This window comes from Nothobranchius furzeri, chromosome 12 (assembly GCF_043380555.1).
Source record: "Nothobranchius furzeri strain GRZ-AD chromosome 12, NfurGRZ-RIMD1, whole genome shotgun sequence".
NCBI classification, from domain to species: domain Eukaryota; kingdom Metazoa; phylum Chordata; class Actinopteri; order Cyprinodontiformes; family Nothobranchiidae; genus Nothobranchius; species Nothobranchius furzeri.
Window position 1 is genome coordinate 32867635 of NC_091752.1, and position 27026 is coordinate 32894660.

Sequence of the window (27026 nt, forward strand, 5' to 3'; positions counted from 1 at the left end):
GTTCTTGCAAAAATAAACTAGAAATTATTTTAAATGTGAGCCGGACTTGATGTCTAACTATATATTTTTTCTATAATTTCCCATAATCCTTGTTTTTCTTTTCCTTTGATAAGTAATTTCAAAACTGTTCTCCTAAAGGTGTGATTGATTGAAAAAACATTTTCAATTATTATTTCTGATTATAATCGGTCACGCTGAGTTTTTAATGCCATCTGAACATGAAAACAGTCTTCTACACCTAGCTCCTGCATTAGCTTTGGACAGGAAATAGATGGTGGAATGCTAGGATTTGATAATCAACACACTGTGATGTCACACTGTGAATTTGTGTTCATGGCCTCGTCCATCTTGGCTCACACCTACCCACAGGGAGGCTTTATTTGCAATGCGGAGAGATAGCAGAGATTGTCTTGGTGGTAGTAACTTTGCAACATGGCTGAACGTGTTCTGTTAGCCAATCAGAAGCAAGGTGTGTGCATATCATTAATAACAATGAGTAATCCTGCTGTTTTCAGCCCACCTCTACACCAGCAAACTTCTGCATCTCAGAACAGCAGCAGCATAGCATTTTTAATAACTCATAAAGTATTGATTTACACTAGATAACACTGCAAATATATTGAATAAACAAGCAAACCACATCTTTAAAGGAAAAATCATCATTAGAGACTTGTACTAACCCTGTCATTCAAAGAAAAGCTTCTGTTATAAATGCAATCAATAAAAATTCTTTTTGCAAAAACATTTAATTCATTTACATTTTCTTTCTTCTTCTGTAATGAGTTTGTTTTAGCACTGTTTTATCCACACACAACTAAGTTTGTGTGAATCCAAAAGCTCAGCTCCACCAGATCTGAATAAAAATGACCTCTGTAACCCTGCTTTGATTTTTCTAATGTGGAATGAGAAAGACAGCAACAAGGACCGGAGGGGAAAGAATGCGTATCAAAAGAGAAAATACAGTTAAATAAGGGCATGATATGGAGGCACCAAGATGCAGAAGAAAGATTTTCTTGGCCAAGGCTCAAAGCGCCAAAATCATCTTTCAAAGCACCTACTGGTTTTTGTACATGAATAAACATGCTTAATCAGAAATAGAAATGTGAAATCTTGGGCATGATCTGCAAAATGTAAAGTTTTTAGACCCAGTTGCAACACATCTTTTTAAGAAAAATCACCTTTCTTCGTGATTTTGTTGAGAAGATCTGCAGTCATCAATAATTAAGCATACTTCTGTATTGCTTCCGTGTGATTATAATTTGTCTAATAACAAAAATAATCAAAATTATGTTATTTTACTCGCTGTTGGTTATTCAAATCATAATTGCTCTCAGGTAAATGCCCCCATGGCTTAAGACCAAACATATAAGAATAAGCCACATAATTGTGATTTCAGCGTATTGTTTCTTTCTATTGAAAATAAAATTATTGCACTTGTTTGCATGGATTTTACAAATAGTTAAAAAGTACACAAAAAGAGTGTGTGGAGCACCCTACGAATTTATTAGCTGCTGTTATATCATTTGACCACTAAATGTCAGTATTTGACAATAAAATAAAAATAGTCAGCTCTGTCACACACATAAAGTGTGATTTTTTTCTCAATACAGTACTTTATATTTAATAAAACTGAAACTATTTTAATAATATACTGTATAATTTCCCAAAAAATGATGGTATTTGTCCTATTTGTACATTTAATCATTATATTATACATTTTATATTAAGAAAATACAACAGCTTTGTGAAGTCATCTTGATTTGTTTTGCATTTCTTTAAATTTACAACTGACTTTGAATAAAATAAGATTTAAACTCCGTGAGGTGTTTGTCCCATTCATCTGAGATAACTGTGTTTATAAGGACGTGACAAGCAGGCGTTAAAGTGTAATTCAGTCAACTAAAGCGGAGCGTCAGACTAAACGTGTTTTTAAAAAAGTGATGCACAGGAGGATGGATGGATGGAGCCAGGATGTGGCATGTGTGCATGACGTCATTTGTCCATGTACTGTGCGCCATTTTGGAAGAGGGAAAAAAATCACGGATAATTTCCGTGGTCTTGACAGATCAGAGCCCGAGTCTTCACACTGAATGTGGATGTTATCTGTGTCCCTGAGCAAGCCGCATTGTTTGATAGGGGTATCGGAAGCTGTGTACAACCAGAGCTGCTAAATGAAGCAATGGCGGGTAAGATAGTTTTTGAAGGGAGGAAAGGGATCCACCTTCTCTTCTTGGTGTGTGTGTGTGTGATGGCCTGAATCTGCAAGTTAGCCAAACCGACGTTAGCTATGCGGGGCTAAGTTGTCAAACTGTGTCCCTGTCAGGTCATCCCATCGCCGAGGCCAACCTGAGCCGAACTAACGTCGTGTTCTTTTACAGGAATTGCAGGCGGAAATGACTTCCAGTGGTGTTTCTCTCAAGTGAAAGGAGCGATAGATGAAGATGTTGCGGAAGGTATGTAGCTAACGTTAGCTCGGTCGGCGGCTACGCTAAAGCCTTGGGTGATGATGGTGGAGCTCTGTGGTCTTCCCCGTTAAGCATACAAGGACGCAGGAGGAAGGGGGGTTGTACAAGACAGATGTTTGTAGTGAGTCTGTTTGTGGAGCAGCTGCGCAAACGCCCTTACCCTCTAAGCTAGCTGCATGCTAAGTAGAAGCTAAACTATTAAAGGGGAGCGTCTGTGGCCATGACGTAAATCCACGTCCATAAATTGTAACGTGACATCATGGCTTGTTTTTATTTGTGTTTTATTCAGGCTGCCTGTGTCCGATATGTTACCAGAAGATTAGAAGACAACTAAATCTCAATTCCTCCTCATTTCACATACTTGAGCGAAAGTGGCATGCCGTTGTAACATTTAATCATGCCTTAGCTATTGTCCTTTATTTAAATACATCAATAGCATTCTTTCTTGTCAAAATAACAGTTTATTAATCAGAATTAAACTAATTTGTATCTTGAACATCATTTTTGCTGATTGAAAATACAGGTCTAAAATGCCTTCATTGATTTAGGAAAACTTTATAAAACCATTAAATAGTTTTTGAAACATTGAGTTGAAATAAGTTGAAACTTAATATGGAGATCACCTCTACTGAAAATAAATGTACTGTTAAATATGAAAATATTAGAACCAACAATTGAGATAATCATGTGTGGATAGTTACTTGTGTTGGAATGCACACACATAATGTTAATATCAATCAAATTAACACACTCTTCCACAGTGTACATAAGCTTTGTTGAAGGAACAAAAAAGTGAATTGCCTAACTGCTCTGTGAACATTTCTGCAGAAATCCTCTGCTTGCAACTAGATTTTCCTTCCTTGTTTTTTTTTTGTTATAATTTTTGTGATGTTTGGATAAAATAGGTGATATAAACTGTTATTTTGGGTTGTCTGCCTAACCAAACTAGTAGGCATAGCTTTATGTCAAAGGCGAGCAACAGTTTCCCTGAAATGTATAAACAAACAAAAAGTAGATTACAGATATGTTGTGAAGAAATGTCTGTCTGTCCTGGTCTATTCTATCTATTTATTTATTTATATTAGGCATTTTCCTCATTACCTCTTTTTTTAGATAGCTGTATCATTCTGGTCATAAATATTAACCCTCTCACTGTCTTTATGGGTGACCCCGTGAGGAAAGTTGACCATTGAGCAGGGTTGATGGTTTATCCCTTGAGGTCCACATGGCAGGGGTGAGGTGGTGCTCACTCCTCACCCCTGCCACATGGACCCGAGGGATAAACCATCAACCCTGCTCAATGGTCAACTTTCCTTGCAGGGTCACACCCATTAGGACAGTGGAAAATGTGTCCTGTGGATATTGAGGGGGGAAAGAAAGGTGCATCGTTTCAATAAAAATGGAAATAAATGGTAGAAGCAAGTTTAGGTTCAGAGGTGTGCACCGTTAGACTTTGACTTTATTGTAATTCCCTTCATTGTGTCTATTTCCCTTTCATGTAAAGTATCCAGATTGTTAGTTTCAGACATTTGAAGTTCAACTTTGCCTAGTCAGAACAATGCTCCTGTAATTTTGAAAGGGACTTTGTGCAGTTGTGTAAATTATTGCTGCATTAGAGTTGATCTTGTGTTGTGTCAGATCAAATCAGTGGAGAATGTTGCTGCGGTTATTTGGTGACCTTAGTAGCTGCATAAACAGAAGATTAGGAGTCTTTATCTTTCAGTCAATGACACAGAAGCTCTGTTTTCTGTGCTTTTTAACCTGTTCATCTGCTTCTCGTGCAAACATAGTTAAATGCTGGGCCTGCGTGCAGAGGAGTAGCTTCAGCTACTGCAATTTCAGCTTCAAAATGAGTGGTTTCATCAGAGTAGATGCATCTGGACGTTTAATAAGTCACCCGCATGATTCAAAGTGAGGTCTTTGTTTTGCAGCCGACATAATCTCAACTGTTGAGTTCAACTATTCTGGAGAATTACTTGCAACTGGAGACAAAGGAGGACGAGTAGTGATATTTCAACATGAACAGGAGGTAAGATCTGTTCGTGACGATAAAATGATTCATGGGGGGGGGGTAGCTGCATACAGATGTTTGTACTTAGTGACTCATATTCTCTATATTCCTTGTTTCTTTCTTTCAGTCTAAGAATCGTCCACACCTGCGTGGGGAATATAACGTCTATAGCACTTTTCAAAGTCACGAGCCAGAGTTTGACTATTTGAAAAGTTTAGAAATCGAAGAAAAAATAAATAAAATAAGATGGCTACCCCAACAAAATGCTGCTCACTTTCTACTTTCAACAAACGGTAAGAGTTTCTGCTGTCGTCTCTAATTTTTACAGACAGGAAACAAACCTTTACCTGTAACATTTGGTCCCTGCCAGATAAAACTATCAAATTGTGGAAAATAAGTGAAAGAGATAAACGAGCAGAAGGTTACAACCTGAAAGATGAGGATGGGCGACTCAGAGATCCCTTTAGAATCACCTCCTTACGGGTAGGTGAAGCCACACCCGAGATCTGCCCCGATTCCTTTTAAACAAGATCAGTTATGTAACTTAAATGAGGAGCGTGTGTTCTACGTTGCAGGTACCGGTGCTGATGCCAATGGATCTCATGGTAGAAGCAAGCCCTCGGAGGATCTTTGCAAACGCGCACACCTATCACATTAATTCCATTTCTGTAAATAGTGATCACGAAACTTACCTCTCTGCAGATGACCTAAGAATAAATCTATGGCACTTGGAAATCACAGACAGAAGTTTTAGTATCCTTTTTATTTTCACGTCTCTTTATCTCTGTTGTAATCAAACTCGAGTCGGCCCGTTACTTAACGTGTGTTCCCAGATATTGTAGACATCAAGCCCGCCAACATGGAGGAACTGACAGAAGTAATCACAGCTGCTGAGTGCCATCCACACCAATGCAATGTATTTGTGTACAGCAGTAGCAAAGGCACCATTCGCCTGTGTGACATGCGAGCAGCAGCGCTCTGCGATAGGCACTCGAAGTGTAAGTGCCTCCACGGTCATCTTCTGTATGAAACTGATTTGGGTTTATTTTTAGATTTTTCTGTGAACTCGGAATGCCTGTGATGGATATGTTTTTGTGTGCGTGTTTATTTTTAGTCTTTGAGGAACCTGAGGATCCGAGCAGCCGGTCCTTTTTCTCAGAGATCATCTCCTCCATCTCAGACGTGAAGTTCAGTCACAGCGGACGCTATATGATGACACGTGACTACCTCTCAGTCAAAGTTTGGGACCTGAACATGGAGAATAGGCCAGTGGAGACGTATCAGGTGAATAAACTGATGTCATCTTCTTTTTTTAGGGAAATTAAACCTACCGTTCGTACTGCACGGTGTAACCGGTACACGGTTGATATGATATAAATTTAGCCACCGGTAGAGATTTTGACTCATCGTCCATTCTGAACAAATGTTGTCAGTCAGCGTTCGTTTTGAATGAACACAGTAGCGGCTGCAGCTCGGAGCGTTGCGTCAGTTATACGGACCTGGTCTGGGTTTAAGTAAATATGCAGGGTGAGAGTGAAGTTGTATTTGTGGTAATGGCTCACAAATTCCCTTAAATGCTGTCTGTTATTTTAACGCATGATTAACACACAGGCATCCAAACCTTTTAGACGTCTCCTTTGATTTTGTTTGAAATATTTTCCATCATAGGCCTTGCAAATTTCAGCGTTTTTTCCCCCGTTCATTAATTTATCTAGTCTGAAACCAGCTCCTCCCTCCCTCTCGCTCCATGCTGTCGGTGCGCACTACGCTGGGTCAGACCCACGTGGATCAGCTGATCTGGGCATACCTCAACAAAAGGGAAAGAAATTGAATAGACCTCCAACCTTATTATAATATTATCAACAAAAAACACATCAGAGCATCATTTTACCTGCAGCTATTCACTCCTGAAGCAACACTTAACTTCTATGAGCAAAAAAATACATGAAAAAAGAATCAGGAAAGCAGGAAGAAATGTTATTTCTGTTTTTACATTTTTCCCTTCATTTCAAACAATTTTAAATGGGGTGTTTCCATCACATTTAGCTTCTCTTTTATTCAAAACATCTTAAATTGTATTCATCTTATGATCGTTTTTGTTTTGCATTGTTTGGAAAAAGAATCCTAACAACATAAAAATGATTTGAGATATTCTGCACTTATTTAAATACATTTTGAACATTAAATGTTATTTAAATGGCATTCTATGCTCTTAAGAATTGTTTGTTTTGCTGCAATTCACTTGGCATGTGAGATTGTGACAAAAGAGTCATTTTGACATGTAGAAACGGACGAAAAGAATATATTGTTACTGCCATATCGCCCTTTCCTACCTACTGTTTCTAAAACCAACACTTAGTAATTTCCCCAATTCTCCCTCCTGGCTGAAAGTAGTATTACAACTGTTGTAAACAACCCTGCAGCAGCCTGCTGTAGCTAACAACAAGCCAACAATAGCATGAGCCAACTGATACTAAATAAGCCATGAAGTAAAAAGATCCACACTGGTGGACAAAAAATATTATTACTTGCAAGTTCAGTAGCAACAAAGCCAGGTCGCCATCAGTCCGTGATTTGGTAGCCTCCTTTAACTCTCTCAAATGAGTGTCGGCTGTGTCAGTTTTCACTCTGGTACTTTGCCTTGCCTCCAAGGACATTACTCCCTTCTTTCCATTACCATCATGATGACAACAAAAATGTAAATTCTTGTTCTCTGGCTTTTTTTTTTTTTTTTTTTGGACAAAGCTAACTGCTAGCCTTTATATTAGCCACCGGCACAGTAAACGCTATTGCCGTAAAGCAGGTAGAGACCTCCCACCGGTGTTCCTACTCGAACCACAGTTTCTGGTCAGCAGAGGGCTACACGAATATGAAGTTGGTGAAGTTTCTGGCTCAAGAACCTCTGGAGCCAGTCTGAAAGCTTAGTGTTAAAAACGCTTAAGTGTTGCTGTCTGATTCGGGGATGATTTGTCTGAAAGCATTTGCCTCAAACAGCAAATGTCATTAATTCGTTATTTGTGGTTCCAGGTCCATGAATACCTTCGCAGTAAACTCTGCTCTTTGTATGAGAACGACTGCATCTTTGACAAGTTTGAGTGCTGTTGGAACGGTAGCGACAGGTAAGTGTTCAGCACCGTCTTCCTGGGTCCTCAACCTGTCAGATCCGTTTATTTAACGTCATGTTCCTCCTTTCTTTCTCCATTAGCGCCATCATGACCGGCTCTTACAACAACTTCTTCCGAATGTTCGACCGCAATACCAGGCGGGATATCACACTGGAGGCATCCCGGGAGAGCAGCAAACCACGGGCTACGCTCAAACCGCGCAAAGTGTCCACCGGCGGCAAGAGGAAGAAGGACGAGATCAGCGTGGACAGCCTGGACTTCAACAAGAAGATCCTCCACACTGCCTGGCACCCCAAAGAAAACGTGATAGCTGTGGCAGCCACCAACAACTTGTACATTTTCCAGGACAAAATCAACTAAAAGATTTGGGGCTCCAGAGGATAGGGCTTTCACCATACCTGTGTAGTTAAGCCTACTACTTGTCTATCTGTATAAGAAGAAACAGCCTTGTTGTCCTCCTGGTGAAGAATTTGAAAGCACGCGTCTACTTTTTTTGCCACAGGAGGTTGATCCATAGGCCTGTTTTATTTTGAGTCTGAGCTTAGGTTGTTTTTTGCCTTTGGCACCAGGGCAATCAACACGCCCCCCCCCCCCCTCGACCCAGAAAGCCCATTTCGGGGTCTAATTGTCGGAATGGCACGCCCCAGAGGTCAAACTCTTGAACGTTGGTGTTTGTGTTGACATTTTAAGCCTTCATTTCACAATTTAACAACAGAACTCTTGGGAGTCCTTACAATGACGTCTTGTCAAGGTTGTATCCATCTTTCAGAGATTTTGGGTCCTGTGAAGCACGGATTGACGGCCAATAAACCCAACTGTAACATTCCCCCATTGGCCCCTGTCTTCGGGCCAAACTAACGGTGGAGGAGGCCGTGAATTTGGAAAGTGGACTTGTTTCTTTTCCCTTATTTTATCCCATTTAATACAGTGACATCATTTCACTGACTATCTACTCAAGTACACCTTGTCATCCACATAATAAAATAAACTAAAACTACAGATGTGTTTTTAAATTTAGAAGTATGGTATTAAAAACATGTTTATTGCTTTGCATGTTTTTTTATGCTGTAGAGAGGTGGAGAAAAAAAGTCCAGTCACACCACTGTCTTGAGCAGATCTCAAGCTAATTTGTCACTTTGGGGCAATCGGTATGAGAACCACAAGCATTGATGATCAGAGATTATGATGGCAATGTTAAAGGATGCAGGCTGGAGACTGAAAGGCACAGGACGGGAGTCCAGGACAGGACAAAGGGAATCTGCAGCCTTAATACCTACTTCTATCAGTGACAGCTACGAGTTATGTCCCCAGACGTTTTATGAACCTCATGTGCATTATTTGTAAATCCTATTTTATAGTCCTCATACACTGCTGCTACATGTGGCTGTCTATAACACAGAAAAAGGAAAATTGCACATCATGCATACGGTTTTATGTGATGTAGAGTGCCTCCGATTCTTGTAACGAGTAGGAAATAGGCCTCATACATGGTGCCCTTTTTCATTTATTAGGGATGCCACCTTAATTGCATATGACACATGTGGATCTTTGTAGTTGTCAATGCAGACATGCGTGTTGACAACACCATACTGATGACGGTAAAACACACATAATAAATGCACTGTCTTTGTCCATTGATCCCCAACATGGTGGCAATGTATTCACTTGTTTATTATTTTGACCAAAGTTCAATAAAATTTTAATTGTGTTCATGAGTTTTTATTTACTTTATTAAATGATTTCAGACTATAACCCTATCAGTCACATAGGGTTATGATTTATGATTAAATGCACTAAATGTGTGCTAATCTAATCACAATTTGCTAATGTACAAGTATGCAGTCTGATTAGATGACTTGCACCCTAAGAAAATAACATTTACACACATTTAAAGCTACAAAAAGATCTTATTACACTGCTGATTTAAATAATTTAATGTAACGTCTCAGAGCTGATTTCAGGGATGATGAATCATGCAGATAAGCAGCTAAATGGTTTGGAGCTACAGCGAGGAGCAGTGGATTGGTCACTATTGTGACAGCAATGAGAGATCCTCAGCTCGCCACTCTGATGGCACACAGACTACACTGGGTGTCACATGGCCACAACTTCCTCAATCTCCACAAGGTCCCATATTAAGGCATGCCAAACAGGTGTGCGAACACAACCGCCACCCAGATTAGAAGGTGTTGTGGGTTGTCAGGCGCCTCCCAATATATATCCTGCAAAAAGAGTAACAAATAACATTACATCAGAAATATTTTAAACTCAGAATAAACACAACATATAATGTCTTATTGCTTTAAAATTTGAGTCACATGAAATAATCAGGCTTATGTTGAAATAGTGCTTTTCTGACATCACTTCAGATAATAGGCAAATATTTCCAAAAGAAACACGTTTTTTTTACAAATCTGAATGAATTAAGTCACAACTATGTTTTTGGACATTATTTTAAACTGATGAAAGTTATTATTGAGTTTATGTTAGATCGAGCTTCTCCCAGTAGTGCCGACTCTTAGGTCGTTGTCCTGAGTGCACTTGGAAAACGTAATCCATGCTTTTGTTACATCTAGGCTGGATTATTTGAATTTGTTGTATGCGGAGTGACCCAGTATTCTGCTGCAAGGCTGCAAATTGCTCCAAATTCTGCGGCAAGGTTTTTGACGGAGACAGAGAAACGGGAGTCCATCACCCCTGTCCTGGCAGATTTGCATTGGCTTCCAGTGTGTTTTACTGGGCCAAGTTTAAAAATTTAGCCTCTGTTTACAAGGCTTTGCATGGCAGTAGTCCTCCGTATCTAACAGCTCCACTAAACATACACACTCCATCTAGTGCACTTCAGTCAGCTGGGCAAGAATTGCTCCCTGTTACTCAGATCATCAGTAAAACAAGGGGTGATCGGTGAAGGCTACGACGTTCTAGAACAGTCTGCGGCTGGCCATTAGGCAAGCACCGTCACTGCAATTAGTTAAGCGTCAACTGGACTTATTTTTACACTTTGGCTTTTAATAAAAAGCTTCACAAGGGCAATGACCTAATGCCTGATTTCTCATGTTATTGTACTGTTTTTATTCTGTTTATTGTTGTATTATGCTGTGTACAGCACTTTAGACCACCTTTGCAGGCTTGGACATATGAAGTCAAAAACATTGTGTGCTTTTAATTTTTAAGGACATTTCCCAGAATTAGACATTAATTCCAGTTACTCACCCTAAGCCAATAGCAAGTATGTGAGAAATGATTAACGAAGGAAGGAAAAGCGTGAGAAAATCAGCAGAAAGGAGGCCTCCTTTCTTCATGACGCTGGTGTTTCTTATGCTGAGAGAGGTTGAGCGCTTGGGGTACTTGAGCAGGAACTCCCTGCAGAGGAGCACATTAATATTTCACTGCTTTTGAATAGATTAAAGATCAGTGAGCTCCAGCTTAATGTCATTCTAACACAGAGTCTTAAAATGTAACAAAATAAAAAAATAAAGAAAACGTTGGCATGACAGACATGTCATGAATCTAATAAAGGTTAGTGCTTCTGGGTTCATCTGTTCTGATTAAAATAAACTTATGTTTTGCTGGCATTCCTTTGATCAACATTTCTGCCCTACAAAATGTTTTTTTTAACCACTGCACCGTATCTTGTGTGTTTTTATGTCCTGTCACATTTTTGTGCCTTGTTTGCACCAGGACTAGTGAGAAACATAATTTTGAGTCCTTTTTATGTCAAGTGCGTGTGAAGAATTCGACAATAAAAGGGTGGATTGCACCAACAAGGTTTAACTTTAAACTTGGATTAAATCATGGTTTGAGTTTAAATTCTGTTGCACAAAACTTCAAACATAGTTTAATATTAAGATTATATTTAAACTACTCTTTTTAACCCAGTTTAATTTCCCCACTAAACCAAGTTTTAATTTAAATCTGTTGCACCAGAACTTTGAACCCAAATTTAAACTATGATCTAGAAATAATATTAAACCAGCTAATAAGGAGGTTTAACTTTAGCCGTGGCTGTATTTTTGAGGTAAATCTAGCAAAAGGGTGACGTTCCTCAAAGTAAATTAAGAAACCCAAGTCCACTTGAGTTTTATGATAAAGATTAACTTTTGGTTAGTTACTGGTTTACCAAATCATAATCTACTTTAGAGCTGTTTTTTTACGTCGCTTTTCTTTTTAAGTCAGGTGTCATTTCACTAAAACTATTATCCAGTTGCAGTCTCTGCTTGATCATGGGCTGACACTAGAGTTTCTTTTTTTCATATTTATTTATTTAAAATGTACACATTGTTCTGATCGACCCATAAAACAAGCGGCCTGAATAATATTTGGGTTGGGTCAGTCACGCTTTGGTCCTGCTTGTGTTTGGCAAAAAAAAAAAGTCAGCTGCAATGCAACAATTTGTTCCCGAACCTCAGGTTCATTCATTTGGAAAGATGTGCAAGTTTGCAGCTCGTTGTCTCCTTCGCTGACACAGAGCTGGTCCAATCATTGCATGAGACACCTGCTCCCTGTCAAAGGGACCATTTAGCTGTGTGTGGAGCTAGCTTAGCTATTAGGTAAGCTAATATGATCTTTTTGGATCTTCTGAGATGGAGAGAAAATGCAAAGGAGGAGCAGAGAAACTACGCAAATATATAAATAAACTTGCTTTTTAAAGAGCAAGTCACCCCCAAATCAACTATTTTTTTCTGATAAACCATATAAATGCATGTCTAATCGTGTTGCAAACACGTGTATTCAATAGTTTAGCACTTTAGTGCATTTTAGTTAAAATTTAAATTTTCTGCCTGAAACTGTCAGTGTTGTGCCGTTGTCAGGTAAAAACTCTTTACTGCATTTGAATTTAAATCTGCCACTGCTATTGGCTAAGAGGTATGCTATGATGTAAACTGGTACATTATGATGTCACAATGTCGTGAGTGTGTGTATTTGTTAGTGGCTCCACCCTCTCGGTATGCTAGGCAACAGCATTTGTTGCATTTTTCAAACATGAAGTGGGAGTGAAGTATGCTTCTTGTAAGAGGTGACTTGCTCTTTAAAGAGCAAGTCACCCCCAAATCAACTATTTTTTTCTGATAAACTATATAAATGTGTGTCTAATCATGCTGCAGACACGTGTAATCAATAGTTTTGCACTTTAGTGCATTTTAGTTACAATTTAAATTTTCTGCCTGAAACTGTCAGTGTTGTGCCGTTGTCAAGTAAAAACTCTGCACTGGATTTGAATTTAAATCTGCCACCGCTATTGGCTAAGAGGTATGCTATGATGTAAACTGGTACATTATGATGTCACAATGTCGTGAGTGTGTGTATTTGTTAGTGGCTCCACCCTCTCGGTCTGCTAGGCAACAGCATTTGTTGCATTTTTCAAACATGAAGTGGGAGTGAAGTACGCTTCTTGTAAGAGGTGACTTGCTCTTTAAGCAAATGCTGATATATGCACCAAACATGACACAGTAACTCACTGGGTGGGAAGAGCAGAGAGGAGGAGGGTTTTCAATCCAACGTCTGTTACATTTTAAAGAGGTTTTAACAACACGCTTCTGATGTTTATAGTTTAATAACGTAGCCTGTTTAATTGGTAGATTTTATTTTGAAATCCACTCACCTTTATTTAAATCGGTTTAAGCACAGTTTAAAAATGTAAACATAGTTTAACTAAACTGTGATTAATTTTAAGTATGCAAACAGCCCTGCTTAATTTTAAACTTGATTTAAGTTATTTTAAATCTACTTTTACTAATCACTGATGAGTGATAATCTTAGTTTAAATTAAACCTTGTTGGTGCAATCCACCCTTAGTATCTTAAATAAAAATCTTTAGTTGTTTTTTTTTTTACTTGGGTGGACTGTTCTCAGGTCGACTGGACCAGTCCCAGATCCAGTCAGCATTTTTCTTCATTAGGTTTTCGACTTCCCATCTTCTCTCTTGGAAGTCTTCATCAGACTGAAAAAGAAAAAAATGGAGGAAGATCAAGGGCTGTCAGCACCAAAGCTTGGCTTCCAATGATAATTTGAATGTTTGAATGCTGAGAGACATCAACAAAGAATTGTCAAAAACTATACGTAGTCGTATTCGTCGTCGTCATCGTCTTCCTCCGCTTATCCGGGTCTGGGGGCAGCATCCCAACTACGGAGCTCCACCCCGTCCTGTCCCCGGCCACCTCCACCAGCTCCTCCGACAGGACCCCAAGGCGTTCCCGGACCAGATTGGAGATGTAACCTCTCCAACGTGTCCTGGGTTGACCCGGGGACCTTCTGCTGGCAGGACATGCCCGAAACACCTCCCCAGGGAGGCGTCCAGGAGGCATCCTGACCAGATGTCCAAACCACCTCAACTGACTCCTTTCGATCCGGAGGAGCAGCGGTTCTACTCCGAGTCCCTCCCAAATGTCTGAGCTCCTCACCCTATCTCTAAGGCTGAGCCCGGCCACCCTACGGAGGAAACTCATTTCAGCCGCTTGTATCCGCAATCTTGTTCTTTCGGTCATTACCCAAAGCTCATGACCATAGGTGAGGATTGGGACGTAGATCGACCGGTAAATCGAGAGCCTGGCTTTCGGGCTCAGCTCCCTCTTCACCATGAGAGATCGACTCAGCGTCCGCATCACTGCAGACGCTGAACCAATCCGTCTGTCGATCTCCCGATCCCTCCTACCCTCACTCGTGAACAAGACCCCGAGATACTTAAGCTCCTCCACTTGAGGTAGGACCTCTCCCCTGACCCGGAGTTGGCAAGCCACCCTTTTCCGGTCGAGAACCATGGTCTCAGATTTGGAGGTGCTGATCCTCATCCCAGCCGCTTCACACTCGGCCGCGAACCTACCCAGCAGGAGCTGAAGGTCAGAGCTGGATGAAGCTAGGAAGACCACATCATCCACAAAAAGCAGAGACGAGATTCTCCTGCCACCAAACTCGACACACTCCACACCACAGGTGCGCCTAGAAATTCTGTCCATAAAGATAATGAACAGAACCGGTGACAAAGGGCAGCCCTGGCGGAGTCCAACCCTCACCGGGAACAAGTCCGACTTACTACCGGCAATGCGGACCAAACTCAAGCTCCTCTGGTAAAGGGACTGAATGGCCCTTAACAGAAAGCCACCCACCCCATACTCCTGGAGCGTCCCCCACAGGGCGCCCCTGGGGACACGGTCATAAGCCTTCTCCAAATCCACAAAACACATGTGGATTGGTTGGGCAAACTCCCATGCCCCCTCCATCACCCTTGCAAGGGTATAGAGCTGGTCCACAGTTCCACAGCCAGGACGAAAACCACATTACTCCTCCTCAATCTGAGATTCAACCATCGATCGGACCCTCCTCTCCAGTACCTTGGAGTAGACCTTTCCAGGGAGGCTGAGGAGTGTGATCCCCCTATAGTTGGAACACACCCTCAGGTCACCCTTCTAAAAGATGGGGACCACCACCCCGGTCTGCCACTCCACAGGAACTGCCCCCGATGACCACTCAATGTTGCGGAGACGTGTCAACCATGACAGCCCTACAACATCCATAGCCTCGAGATACCCAGGATGAATCTCATCCGCCCCCAGGGCTCCGCCGCTGTGTAGTTGTTTGATTACCTCAGCAACTTCTGCCCCCAAGATTGGACAGTCCATCCCCAGGTCTCCCGGCTCTGGTTCCTCCTCGGAATGCGAGTAGGTGGGATTGAGGAGCTCCTCAAAGTCTTCCTTACACCGAGCGACTATAGCCCCAGTTGACGTTAGCAGCTCCCCATCCCCACTGTAAACAGTGTGAGCGAGTTGCTGCCTTCCTCTCCTGAGGCGCCGGACAGTTTGCCAGAACCTCTTTGGAGCCGATCGATAGTCTTTCTCCATGGCCTCACCAAATTCCTCCCACACCCGAGATTTTGCCTCGGCAACTACTACTGCTGCACCCTGCTTGACACTCTGGTACCTGTCAGCTGCCTCCGGAGACCCACAGACCAGCCACGCCCAGTAGGCCTCCTTCTTCAGCCTGACGGCTCCCCGAACCTCTGGTGTCCACCAGCGGGTACGGGGGTTGCCACCACGACTGGCACCGGCCACCTAGCGACCACAGCTAGCAACAGCCGCCTCAACAATCGCAGAGTGGAACAAGGCCCACTCGGGGTCAATGTCCCCCACTGCGGTCAAAGCTCTGTCGGAGGTGGGAGTTGAAGACCGTCTTGACAGGTTCTTCTGCCAGGCGTTCCCAGCAGACCCTCACTATGCGTATGGGTCTGCCAGGTCTACGCTGCATCTTCCCCTGACATCTGATCCAACTCACCACCAGGTGGTGATCAGTTGACAGCTCCAGTCCTCTCCTCTCTTCACTCGGGTGTCCAAAACATACGGCCGCAGGTCAGATGATACAACTACAAAGTCTGTCATCGACCTGCGACCTAGGCTGCCCTGGTACCAAGTGTAACGAATGGGCATCCTTATGTTCGAACATGGTGTTTGTTATGGCCAAACTGCGGCTTGCACAGAAGTCCAATAACGAAACACCACTCGAGCTCAGATTAGGCGGGCCGTTCCTCCCAATCACACCACTCCAGGTCATGCTGTCATTGCCCACGTGAGCATTGAAGTCCCCCAGCAGGACAATGGAGTCCCCTGATGGAGCACTATCTAGCACTCGACCCCGGGACTCCAAAAAGGGTGGGTACTCTGAGCTGATATTTGACCCATAAGCACAAACAACAGTCAGGACCCGTTCCCCGACCCGAAGGCGTAGGGAAGCTACCCGGGGTAAACCCCAACACACAGGCAAAGAGTCTTGGGGCTAACAAAAAGCCAACACCAGCCCTCCGCCTCTCACCCAGAGTAACTCCAGCAAAGGAGAGTGTCCAACCCCTCTCAAGGACTTGGGTTCCAGAGCCAATGCTATGTGTCAAGGTGAGTCCGACTATATCTAGCCGGTACCGCTCAACCTCTGCCACAAGCTCCTGCTCCTTCCCCACCAGCGAAGTGATGTTCCATGTCCCAAAAACCAGTTTCGTTGTCCGAGGATCGGACCGCCAAGGATCCCGCCTCGGTCTGCCACCCGATCCACACTACACCGGACCCTTCATGTTCCTCCTGCGGGTGGTGGGTCCATAGTTGGATGAGCCCATGTATGCGGTTCGGGCTGGGCCCGGCCGGGCCCCATGGGCGAAAGCCTGGCCACCAGGTGCTCGCTCACGGGCCCCAACCCCAGGCCTGGCTCCAGGGTGGGACCCCGGTATCCTTCCGGGCCGGGTACCCCGACTCTTTGATTGTATATCCACGAAAGATCCTCTGAACTGTTCTTTGTCTCACCCTTCACCTAAGACCAATTTGTCATGGGAGACCCTACCAGGGGCACAAAGTGCCCCAGACAACATAGCTCCTAGGACCATTAGGGCACTTAAACTCCTCCACCACGATAAGGTGACGGTTCAATACGTGCATACAGAAACCTATTTTTGTTTAATTCGGTTGCACAATGGGAATAAAGCTTCTATGGTGGATTACATCAATTAATAATACACCTTTGCCTTTAGTACTGTTAAAGCAATGTGTGTGTTTGTGTGGGGGTGTGGGGGTGAGAGAGAGAGAGAGAGAGAGAGAGAGAGAGAGAGAGAGAGAGAGAGAGAGAGAGAGAGAGAGAGAGAGAGAGAGAGAGAGAGAGAGAGAGAGAGAATATAACAACTATGAACAACCTGTGACAGTGTTGCCAACTCAGCGACTGTGTCTCTGTTCCTAACGACTTTTTGACCCCCCTCAACGACTTTTTTTTCCCAAAAAGTGCCTAGCAACAAACCTAGAGACATTTCTCAGGACCCTTTTCTACTTTCTGTAGAACTTTCTTGTAGATATTCCCCACAGATTAGCAACAAAGTGCAGAGGTCACCACTGGCCACTAGGGTGTGCTGCAATCAAGCCTCGAGGAAAAAAGGTGTATTCACAGACGTGCCTGAAGTCACGTACATGTGAGGACCCCTCACTGTACATACTGCTGCTTCTCATTTGGATTACTGCTGCTCAACCATCACACTGCTGTCTATCCATGCTACTGTTCGACTTATATCTGGCTCCTTCATGAAGAAATACACTCCTCGATGTCAAATGGTTTTATTGACAAGGATGAAGGAGCCCTGCGGCGACATACAAAGCTCAGTGAGCGGAAGCTAACGGCAGCGTGAAGCAGCAGCATGGGCTGAAGACCAAAGCTAAGCAATGCGATAAAATGGGTAAATAAATGCAGCGCGGCTTAGCGTGCATACAGACAATGTAACCATTACATTAGCTTAACAAACAGGTGAAGACTTACAGATACAAGTCGAACAGTAGCATGGATAGACAGCAGTAGCATGGATAGCGTTAATTTTCCCCATAGCATCTAAAAGATGTATATATATGTATATATATATGTATATATATTGGATAGACAGCAGTAGCATGGATAGCGTTAATTTTCCCCATAGCATCTACAAGATGTATATATATGTATATATATATATGTATATATATACATATATATACACATATATATATATATATATATATATATATATATATATATACATATATATATAAACATATATACATATATATACACATATATATATATATACATATATATACATCTTTTAGATGCTATGGGGAAAATGAACGCCAATGTGGCGTGATGACGCCATCAATATGTAAATAAACACGTGACGTCATCTGGCGACATCTAGCGGTTGGGGGGGACTTCAGCTGCTTTCAGTCAAAAACAGTTGGCAACTGACCTGTGAGCTGTTTCCCTCTGAGCCTCTCCAGAGTAGAAGGGGGGTCTGTGGTCTCAGAGGGCTGTGGTTGAGACAAAAGATACACTTTATATGAATAACTAGCTATTACACACCAACAGCTCTTCCCCCTTTCTCACAGACCTGTTACACTGAGAGCTTCCCTTGGAGCTGTTCCTGCCTGACTCACGTTGAGCTTCCAGCAGCATTTTCTCCACGTCGCCCTCCTGGACGGACCCGGGGATTTGTTCTTGGCTTCCCCGATGACCAGAACCTTGAGAGCCAGTCCCGTTAAAGTGCAGCTCAACCCACGAACCTTTAAATAAACACACGCCATGCCTGTCAGCCATTAGGGTGTTGAGATAAACAGCTTTGAAGGACAACAATAATCAGACGTCATCACTCACTGTCTTTATCTGAACATTTCATCCCCTAAAGCTCCTATGAAGTGTTTTTTCACATATATCTTGTACAACACTCATTTTTCATAAGCTATTAAACCTTTTAGCATTCACTTTTCTCCACCTTTAGCCAGGGTTACGTTAGCTAGTTTATGCTAGTTTTTTCTCGTGGTTTTTCAGAAACTTTACCTTGTAAACTCTCGTCCAAAGCAATGTCCTTCCGATGCGACATTTCGCTGATTAATATGTTATACGTTTACACTATTATTAGGTCTAACGGAAGCGAAATGCCCGAAAGCAGCAGCTGGAGCTTGGACACAATAACAATGACGTAATATTGTGTTTATCTAAATTTGGATTGGCTCAGAAAGCAATGCACCCAGGCCGAGAGAGTGCGCATGCGCACACCACCGAGCGGTCCATCTGAAACCCTTTAATTATAATATATTTAAGATGAAATATCACATTAATTGAATAGTTAATACTGAAATAATAATTAATATGTGGCGTCTGCTAATTTTATACTGAAGTTAGACTTTGAACTGGTTTTTACTCACTTGTCTGCAGGTGGCAGCAAAAGTTCACCAGTGTCCGATAATTTCTGTACCGGTGGGACCAGACCATCAAAAGAAAAGTCTGAGATAAGAATTAAAAACTTCTATGAACTCATGTTTGTCCATGGAATCTGATGTATAAAAGAAAAAGAAGACAAACTCAAAAAGCACAAAATGCAGTTATAGTATTTTTAGATTTTGTATTTTAAAAGTATTTGAGCTTTTTTTTTTGCAACGCTCTGTGATATTTTCCATTTCATCGTCTCATTACATGTAGTCTCATTTTTCTTCATCTCTGCTCATTTTGTACTTCGTTTCTATTTTTATTTTATTTTTTTTTTACTTTTTTGGATTTATTGTTGAACAAAAGTATGTTCTTATATGGTTCATATTGTTGACAGAACTAATAAATACAGTATACGGCTGCATTCCAATAATAATTATTGATAATATGCCTTTTAAATTTGGACTTGTTACACAATTACAATACTTACAACTAGTCCAACCCATGAAACGTGCATTGCATAGAAATGGATGAATTTTCAAAGGGCTGAAACAGATAGCCTAGTAGTGTATCCCAAAATTGTCAACATTAACATTTTTCTAAAGCAATATAGTCATCATGGCCTTTAATATAACAATATTATTGGGGTGCAGGTGTGGAATGGCACAGCTTAAGCTTTTGTCAATATTGGGCTTTTTTTTTGTCATTTACATTACTTGTATTTTTATGCATTTAATTTGTTTTGAAACCAGTACTTTTGAATTGATACTACAACTTCAACAGAGACCTTTTTAACCCCAAGCAGTTTTGGCTTGTGTCCCCTTGTGTCCGTTGGTAAAAAACCAAAAGTGAAACTTATCTCGTCATGTTGGCTTTTTAACACTTTAACAGCTGAAATGTCTCCTCAGCCTTCATTAATCTACAAGTGTGGTTCATCACTAAATCAAACAAACCTGCTGTGTTCACGATTTAAAACATGCAGGAAACTTGCTGGAAGCAGACTGCAGGGCTAGCATGTCAGCTCTACTTTATTAAGCCCAACAGGGACCAGACCAGCAACTCTGAAGTTGCAAGTGCAATATTCTGGCCAGAAGGGGCGGTGGGGGTGTGAGTGACATTCCATTACCATGTAAAGGGTAATTTTAGCACATACTGGCTCAATAAAATGATTTAAAAACATGAAAAATGTTGATGTGAATACGTTTGCACATGTCTGTCATCATTTCTTTCGTGCATTTGAAAGGTTCTGTTTTGACAGACTGAGCAGACCCTGACTCATGGTGCCCTGATCAGTGTACACATCACTTTTTTCAATACCTAAGGTCCGTGTATCATGTTTTAATCTGATTCCTATGAAACACAAAAGTGGCAAACAGTAGCTGTAATTGGATGCAGTAAAACACTTCATCTTTGCTCATTACTTCTTGCATAGGCGAGTCCAAATTTGAAACTGGCAAATTTAATTATTTTCCTCCCATGGAGATTATTGTGACTGATTATTCTTTCAAAATTTTATTATTTCGACAATACAGGCAAGCTTATTATTGTGGGATGTCTTCTCCTCCCAGGCAGGAAACAACTTATGTGGAAGACGCAGAGCTTTCAAAATTATTCCAAAAAACAAGGACGCAAACAAACAGCAGCACAAAAAAGTGTGACACAGAAAGTTGGCAAAACCATGTAATTCAGCCATGAGAAGCACAAGTCGTTTTCAAAGTTCATATAACTATATAACACAAGACCACTGGTGTGATTTAAAAGTTAGTTTTAATTGAAGATCCATCCATTTTCAGCCACTAATCTGGTGTCGGGTCGCGGGGCAGCAGCCTAAGCACAGAAATCCAGACTTCCCTCTCCCCAGCCACTTGGGATAGCTCCTCCGGGGGAATCCTTAGGCGTTCCCTGGCCAGCCGTGAGACGTAGACCCTCCGGCATGTTCTTTGGCTTCCCTGGGGTCTCCTCCTGGTTGGACATGCCCAGAAAACCTCACCAGGGAGGAGTCCAGGAGGCATCCTGACTAGATGCCTTAGCCACTTCAACTGGCTCCTTTCAATGTGGAGGAGCAGCGAATGTACTCCAAGTCCCTCTCATATGACCAAGCTTCTCACCCTATCTCCAAGGGAGAGCCCATTTCAGAATACACAAAAGAATGTTGTCGCTTGTACCCGCGATCTCATTCTTTCGGTCACTACCCAAAGCTTGTGACCATAAGTGAGGGTAGGAATGTAGATCAAGCAGTAAATTGAGAGATTTGCCTTCTGACTCAGCTCTCTCTTCACCACAACAAATTGGTACAAGGCCCACAGCAGACGCAGCACCAATCCATATTTCCCTCACTCGTAAAAAAGATCCCAAGATACTTAAACTCTTCCACATGAAGCAGGACCTCATCCCTGACCCGGAGAAGGCATTCTACCCTTTTCCGACTCAAGACCACGGTCTCTGATTTAGAGGATCTGATTCTAATCTCAGCTGCTTCAAACTCGGCTGCAAATATTAGGTTTAAGCCATTCTGATGAAGCCAACAGGACCACATCATCTGCAAAAAGCAGAGATCTGATCCTTAGGCCACCAAAACAGATCCCCTAGAAATCCCTAGAAATCCTGTCAAGTTATGAACAGAACTGTTGACAAAGGACAGCCTTGGCAGAGTCCAACTCTCACTGAGAATGAGCACAAGTTGTTGCCAGCAATGCGGACCAAGCTCTGACACCATTCATACAGGGACCTAAAAGCCCATATCAGAAGGGACACAGTTGAACGCTGTCTCTAAATCGGTTGGGTGAACTTCCAAGCACCCTCCAGAACTTTTAAAGACCAAAAGCAAAGAATGATCATAAAATGTTGTGAATCAAATGTTGACATGATTGTTAAAAAGAAATTTTATTTTTACCTGAGAAATTGTACAGATGGGCCTTTGTAACACTGCACCTTGAAATGAACTGGATAAAAGATACAATAAACTAAACAGAATGGGGCCTCATTTATCAAGCTTGCTTACGCACAAAACAGGGTCGGAAAACTGCATAAGCAACTTTCCATGCAAACTTTGGGATTTATGAAAGAAAACTTAGCGGAAATATGTGCACAACTTTAAGTTGACTAAGGACCTTGCTTACCCACATGTTGGACATGGAGAGCACCTGCAGTGCTCCTGCTGAGAAGGATACAATCATGAAATCCTGCAGCATTATCACTTGTACTGCTTCGTTTTCACACAGAACAAGACCCCCCACACGCACACACGCACATACTCAAACACACACACACACACACACACACACACACACACACACACACACACACACACACACACACACACACACACACACACACACACACACACACACAGCCTGAAGCGCAGAATACGGAATGCAGAATATCAGCAGGGGGACAGATTGAGACAGAATGTCATGCGTCTGTGACAGTGTGTGTCCTGTCACTGTGACCCGATTGATGATGCGCCCTGGCTACTTGGACAAGGGAGATCTCTGTTTGGGTGACTGGTTAGCGTGCATGACTTTCACCTGTGAGTCTGGAGATCAAATTCTAATTGGACCATTTTCTTATATTCGCCACAGATCTCTCTGAAGAATTCACAACATTGACGGCTTCAGCAACACTGTGCCACTCCGTGGATTTTCTCTTATTTGTTTTGCAAAAGTACTTCCTTTCATTTCTCCACCTCACCCACAGATTTCAATTTCTGCTTCTGTGAAATTGCACTTCCTTGATCTGCCTTGATTTATGGTCACCATCGTCATTGGCGGAGCGCTGCAACAGTCGGCTTATGTATATGCATGAGGTCCACAAGGCACTTTGCACTATTTATGGCAGTAAGTGGGCGTGGTGAGGGCGGGATGTGACTAAAAAGCAGCTGAGAACCTTTCTAGATAGTTTCTGATTTATGAAGCGGAGATTGCGTGCAGCTGTGCGCACTCCATGTTTGATAGCTCACAAACCTACTTGGCGTATGTATATATTTTTTTAGCTTAAGTATGGTTTTAGTAAGGATTCTACGCAATGTTTGATAAATGAGACCCCTGAACATTAAACACACTCATGATCTTGAAGATAATGGTGTCCATCATTTACTTTAAATTTGACTACTTAGGTTAAAGAAAGTTTACTTTTGGTATTCTAAGTACTGGAAGAAATGAAACTAGATGACAGCTTGGACATTTTATCAGAAAAAGCAGCAGATATGTGTTGGCATCACCCAAAGGACTCGTGTGTAGAGGAAGCTGAGAGCATCAGATATGATCAGTAGTGCAGACAACATAATAAACCTAATGTGGAATTATGATGTCTGAACCAGAGGACGTACCTGAGTTCATCTTTAATGAGAGTCTAATCACAGATGTAGACATCATCAATTTTACTTTTGATAACAGTGGACATAATTAAGGGAAAAAAAGGAAAGTATAGCATTTGAACGCCAAGAGCAATCTAGATCAGGTACATCAAAAGTGTTGCCCTCCAGCAATTTTGTGTGACAAATGTATTTCTAGAATAACAAATTTGTCTCTCCATCAGGATTTTGATGTAGATCAACATTTTTATATTACAGTTTTTACCAATATGTCTATTTTGGACCTTAAATTAAATTAAATTAAATTTAGTTTATTTACATAGCACACACACACAACATGTATACCAAGTAGTGTTTCTATGGCTACTTTGTGATTTCTTAGTAGATATTTTATTTTGTAAGAGAAAAACTTTATCATATTTATCTTAGTGAATCTATTATTAATTCAGCAGGTAAACTAGTAGTAGCACATTCCATGTCAAAATGTTATTTTCAGGAGATGGAGAATGTTAAGTGTGCAGCAGTGTGATGGCCCCCTTCAGGAGGCCATCACAGCTCAGCAGGACACCATTGTAGCTTATTCAAGAGGAGAAAAACACTTAAAGCTGGGCGTACACTGTGCGACTTTTTCACTCGCAGCGTTCAGCTTCAGCTCAAACTGTACGACTTCCTCGCAGGGCAGATCTCACGAGTCATGCCCTCACACTGCACGACCCACTTCTCGCATGCGACCTGACTGCTCACACTGTACGTCTGGTAGCAACACGTCGGCCCTAAAAATATGCTAAAAATAACAGTTTTTACTCAACACGTCAGACTTTTTTTGTCTTGTCTTGCCTGTTGTCTTCGGGAGTACTGCAGGAGGACACACAGGGGTTTATGGGGGTTGGATGAGGAAAACTAAATAAAGAAAGTAAATCTGTGTTTTGTGATCAGTTTAATTTGACAGGAACATGACAAACACGCTTTCTTGACAATCTTTGTGAGTAAAAAAACGTGTAGAAACAAAAACGAACAGCGTGTGTTATTAGGGAAGTAGCGAGCGGCGTTGATGCAGGATTGCGCGCGCATGCGCCGTGAGCGGTTCTGATACTTTTTGGGTTGCAGCTGCTCGCAGCGCCGCTTCAACAGTGCGATACCCTCACGAGGGACGAGCGAAATTTTAAACACGCCAGAAGTCCGTGCGAGCTCACGACTGCTGATCGGCAGCTGGTCACGTGGTGTTAATCGCCTCTCGTAACCCCCTGTACACTACACGACCGCTCGGCGCAAAACTCGCCCCGATGTCATGGATTCTCGCACGACTGGAAAATCGGCTCAAAATAGTGAAAAAGTCGCACAGTGTACGCCCGGCTTAAGCCTAACAAACTTCTCCGTCTGCATCAGGACAGAAGCACGCAACGCCATTATTCGTCCTTGCGAGCCTGCTGGAGAGCCCTCGGCTGGATGGATGGAGTCGAGCACTCTTATCTAAACATTTGTTCGTCGAGACAGAGAACGCAAGCTTGTGATTGGTCAGGACACCTCTGCCATCTACAGCTCTGCTATTGCACCCTCAAAAACATAAATAGAGCTGAAGATATCCAGTGGCAGGCAGACTTGGAGCAGTGAGAAAAATACCTCATGGAAAAACACTAAAATATGAACGTTTTATTCCCCCGTGACTGGAGGAGTAAAAAGATGAGCAAGCATTTTATTCGTGGACGGAATTGTCACATTGCGGTGTTGGAGGACCCAAAATGCAGAAACCCAAGATGACATGAGGCAGAGATGAAGAATAAGAAAAATCCTTTATTTTAAGGAGAACAAAAATAAGTCCAAAGGCTGGAAGCCAAAACCCAAAGTCCAGATAATGATCTGGAGATCCAAAACTACTTGAGACACGAGAAGACCAAGAACATGAGTAATCCAAGACGAGACTTGCCGAATTACAAACAATGGACCGACAAGACACTGAGACAAGACAGGGCTTAAATACACAAGGAGGATGAGAGGGAGATGAGCTGCAGGTGTGTGGGGTGTGGGAGGAGGACCAGGTGAAGGTAATGACTAATCAGGGGAGAAACTAACTTGACCTAAGAATAAAACCTAATACAAAAGAGCAGGAAACATAATTACAATTCAAAGGGAGGGGGGAGGAAAATAATAAACACTGATCGGAAAAAACATACTAAATCATGAAAGGCTGTAACTAAAGGACATGACTTGAGAAACCTAGAGGGCTGGAGATCTAGGGGCAAATGAGGAAAACCAGAAGACACATGAGGAAGACGCAGACATGACACATGAGGGCGCTAGGACACAGAAGGGAATCTAGAGAGGATGGAGAAACACCAGGAGGCACATGAAGGAAGGGGCAGACGCAGACCATGACAGGAATTGACGGGAAACGCGGGTTTCCCATGAAGAGGCGGAGGAGAATGAGGGACAAATTTGTCCATGTTAAAAAAATCTCTTAAATACAAAAAACACAATATCACACTTATCTTGGACTGGATCCATGACAGGATACCACAGAACAGCGCTTTGCCCTCTGTTCTGCATGCAGGGAATTGCTTTGCAAAACTCCCCAGGGGACGGAGAAGTATGAGGGCAAATTATCTCCATCCGTGCGTGCACGTTTTTCCCTCGTGGAGCTGATGATAAATTAGGCTTTAGAGAGAAAATGAAGTTAACAGCTGAAAGAGCAGGAAGAAAGTAGAAGGAAGTAGTAGAGTGCGGAAAGTGGTCAGTGTGTTCTCCAGCTATCTAAGCCTATAGCAGCATAACTAAAGAGATAACTCTGGATAACCCTTTGGATAGAAGCATGTTGAAGGCAGGGCAAAGGAGAGCCGTCTTTGCCGACTGTATTCCTCACTGTACACTCCACCTCCTTCTACTCCCCCGCTTGTCCAGATCTGGGCTAACATCAAATTTTAACCATAGGCCCTATCAAATAAAAATGTTTTAAGCCTATCTTAAAAGTAGACAAGGTGAACTGGGGTTGAACTAGTTAAAGCTGTGCTAAACATAGCAAATAATAATGACGACAACATCAAAAAACAATCTCAGGGGCAACTATACACTTTGTAGAGAAGATGTTCCTTCATTTAATTAGAAACCATAAAATGTGAAATATCATGAAGTATGAAACATCACCTTAATGGATCTTTAAGTAAATTTAATCAGAAGATTGGATCTTTTAATTGCAGGGATTGAGCAACACTTTTCGTCAACTTCAAGAAAAGAGAGTGAGTCAGTTTAAAAAGTTTAAAGATTTATTACTAAACAAATTAAAATTAGACTAACTTTAAACACTAGATGTACGGTGTAACTAAGGTGAAGTAAGACTGAGAATGGTGTATGTGTGAATACGTTCAGAACCAGCAGATCCGGTGAAACGATTAGTTCTAATGGGAGTGAAGATGATGTTTCGCGCTAAGCTT

At 42.0% G+C, this 27026-nt stretch overlaps 2 protein-coding genes across 2 annotated transcripts; one reads left to right on the top strand and one right to left on the bottom strand.

Moving 5' to 3' along the window:
• Positions 1-1989: 1989 nt before the first annotated feature.
• On the top strand, positions 1990-9309 carry LOC107376002 (protein phosphatase 2, regulatory subunit B, delta). Its single transcript, XM_015944874.3, has 10 exons — positions 1990-2186; positions 2379-2453; positions 4397-4494; positions 4604-4769; positions 4847-4959; positions 5052-5229; positions 5310-5474; positions 5591-5760; positions 7504-7595; positions 7682-9309. The coding sequence occupies exons 1-10, from the start codon at positions 2180-2182 to the stop codon at positions 7959-7961; spliced, it is 1344 nt and encodes a 447-aa protein (XP_015800360.1). The 5' UTR covers positions 1990-2179; the 3' UTR covers positions 7962-9309.
• Positions 9310-9313: 4 nt separating this feature from the next.
• Positions 9314-19115, bottom strand: bnip4 (BCL2 interacting protein 4). Its single transcript, XM_015944875.3, has 6 exons — positions 18921-19115; positions 18475-18646; positions 18334-18394; positions 13436-13542; positions 10815-10964; positions 9314-9823 (listed from the first exon to the last, which is right to left on the bottom strand). Exons 1-6 carry the CDS (start codon positions 18961-18963, stop codon positions 9781-9783), a joined length of 576 nt encoding a protein of 191 aa, XP_015800361.3. The 5' UTR covers positions 18964-19115; the 3' UTR covers positions 9314-9780.
• Between the last annotated feature and the right edge of the window lie 7911 nt (positions 19116-27026).

Coding starts and splice junctions, on each gene's coding strand:
- LOC107376002 (XM_015944874.3), top strand. Junction 4,960..5,051: donor TTAGAATCACCTCCTTACGG/GTAGGTGAAGCC, acceptor TCTACGTTGCAG/GTACCGGTGCTGATGCCAAT. Junction 5,475..5,590: donor CTGCGATAGGCACTCGAAGT/GTAAGTGCCTCC, acceptor GTTTATTTTTAG/TCTTTGAGGAACCTGAGGAT.
- bnip4 (XM_015944875.3), bottom strand. CDS start 18,963: ATGTCGCATCGGAAGGACATTGCTTTGGACGAGAGTTTACAAG. Junction 18,647..18,920: donor TTTGGACGAGAGTTTACAAG/GTAAAGTTTCTG, acceptor GTTTATTTAAAG/GTTCGTGGGTTGAGCTGCAC. Junction 13,543..18,333: donor CAGAGGGAAACAGCTCACAG/GTCAGTTGCCAA, acceptor TTTCTTTTTCAG/TCTGATGAAGACTTCCAAGA.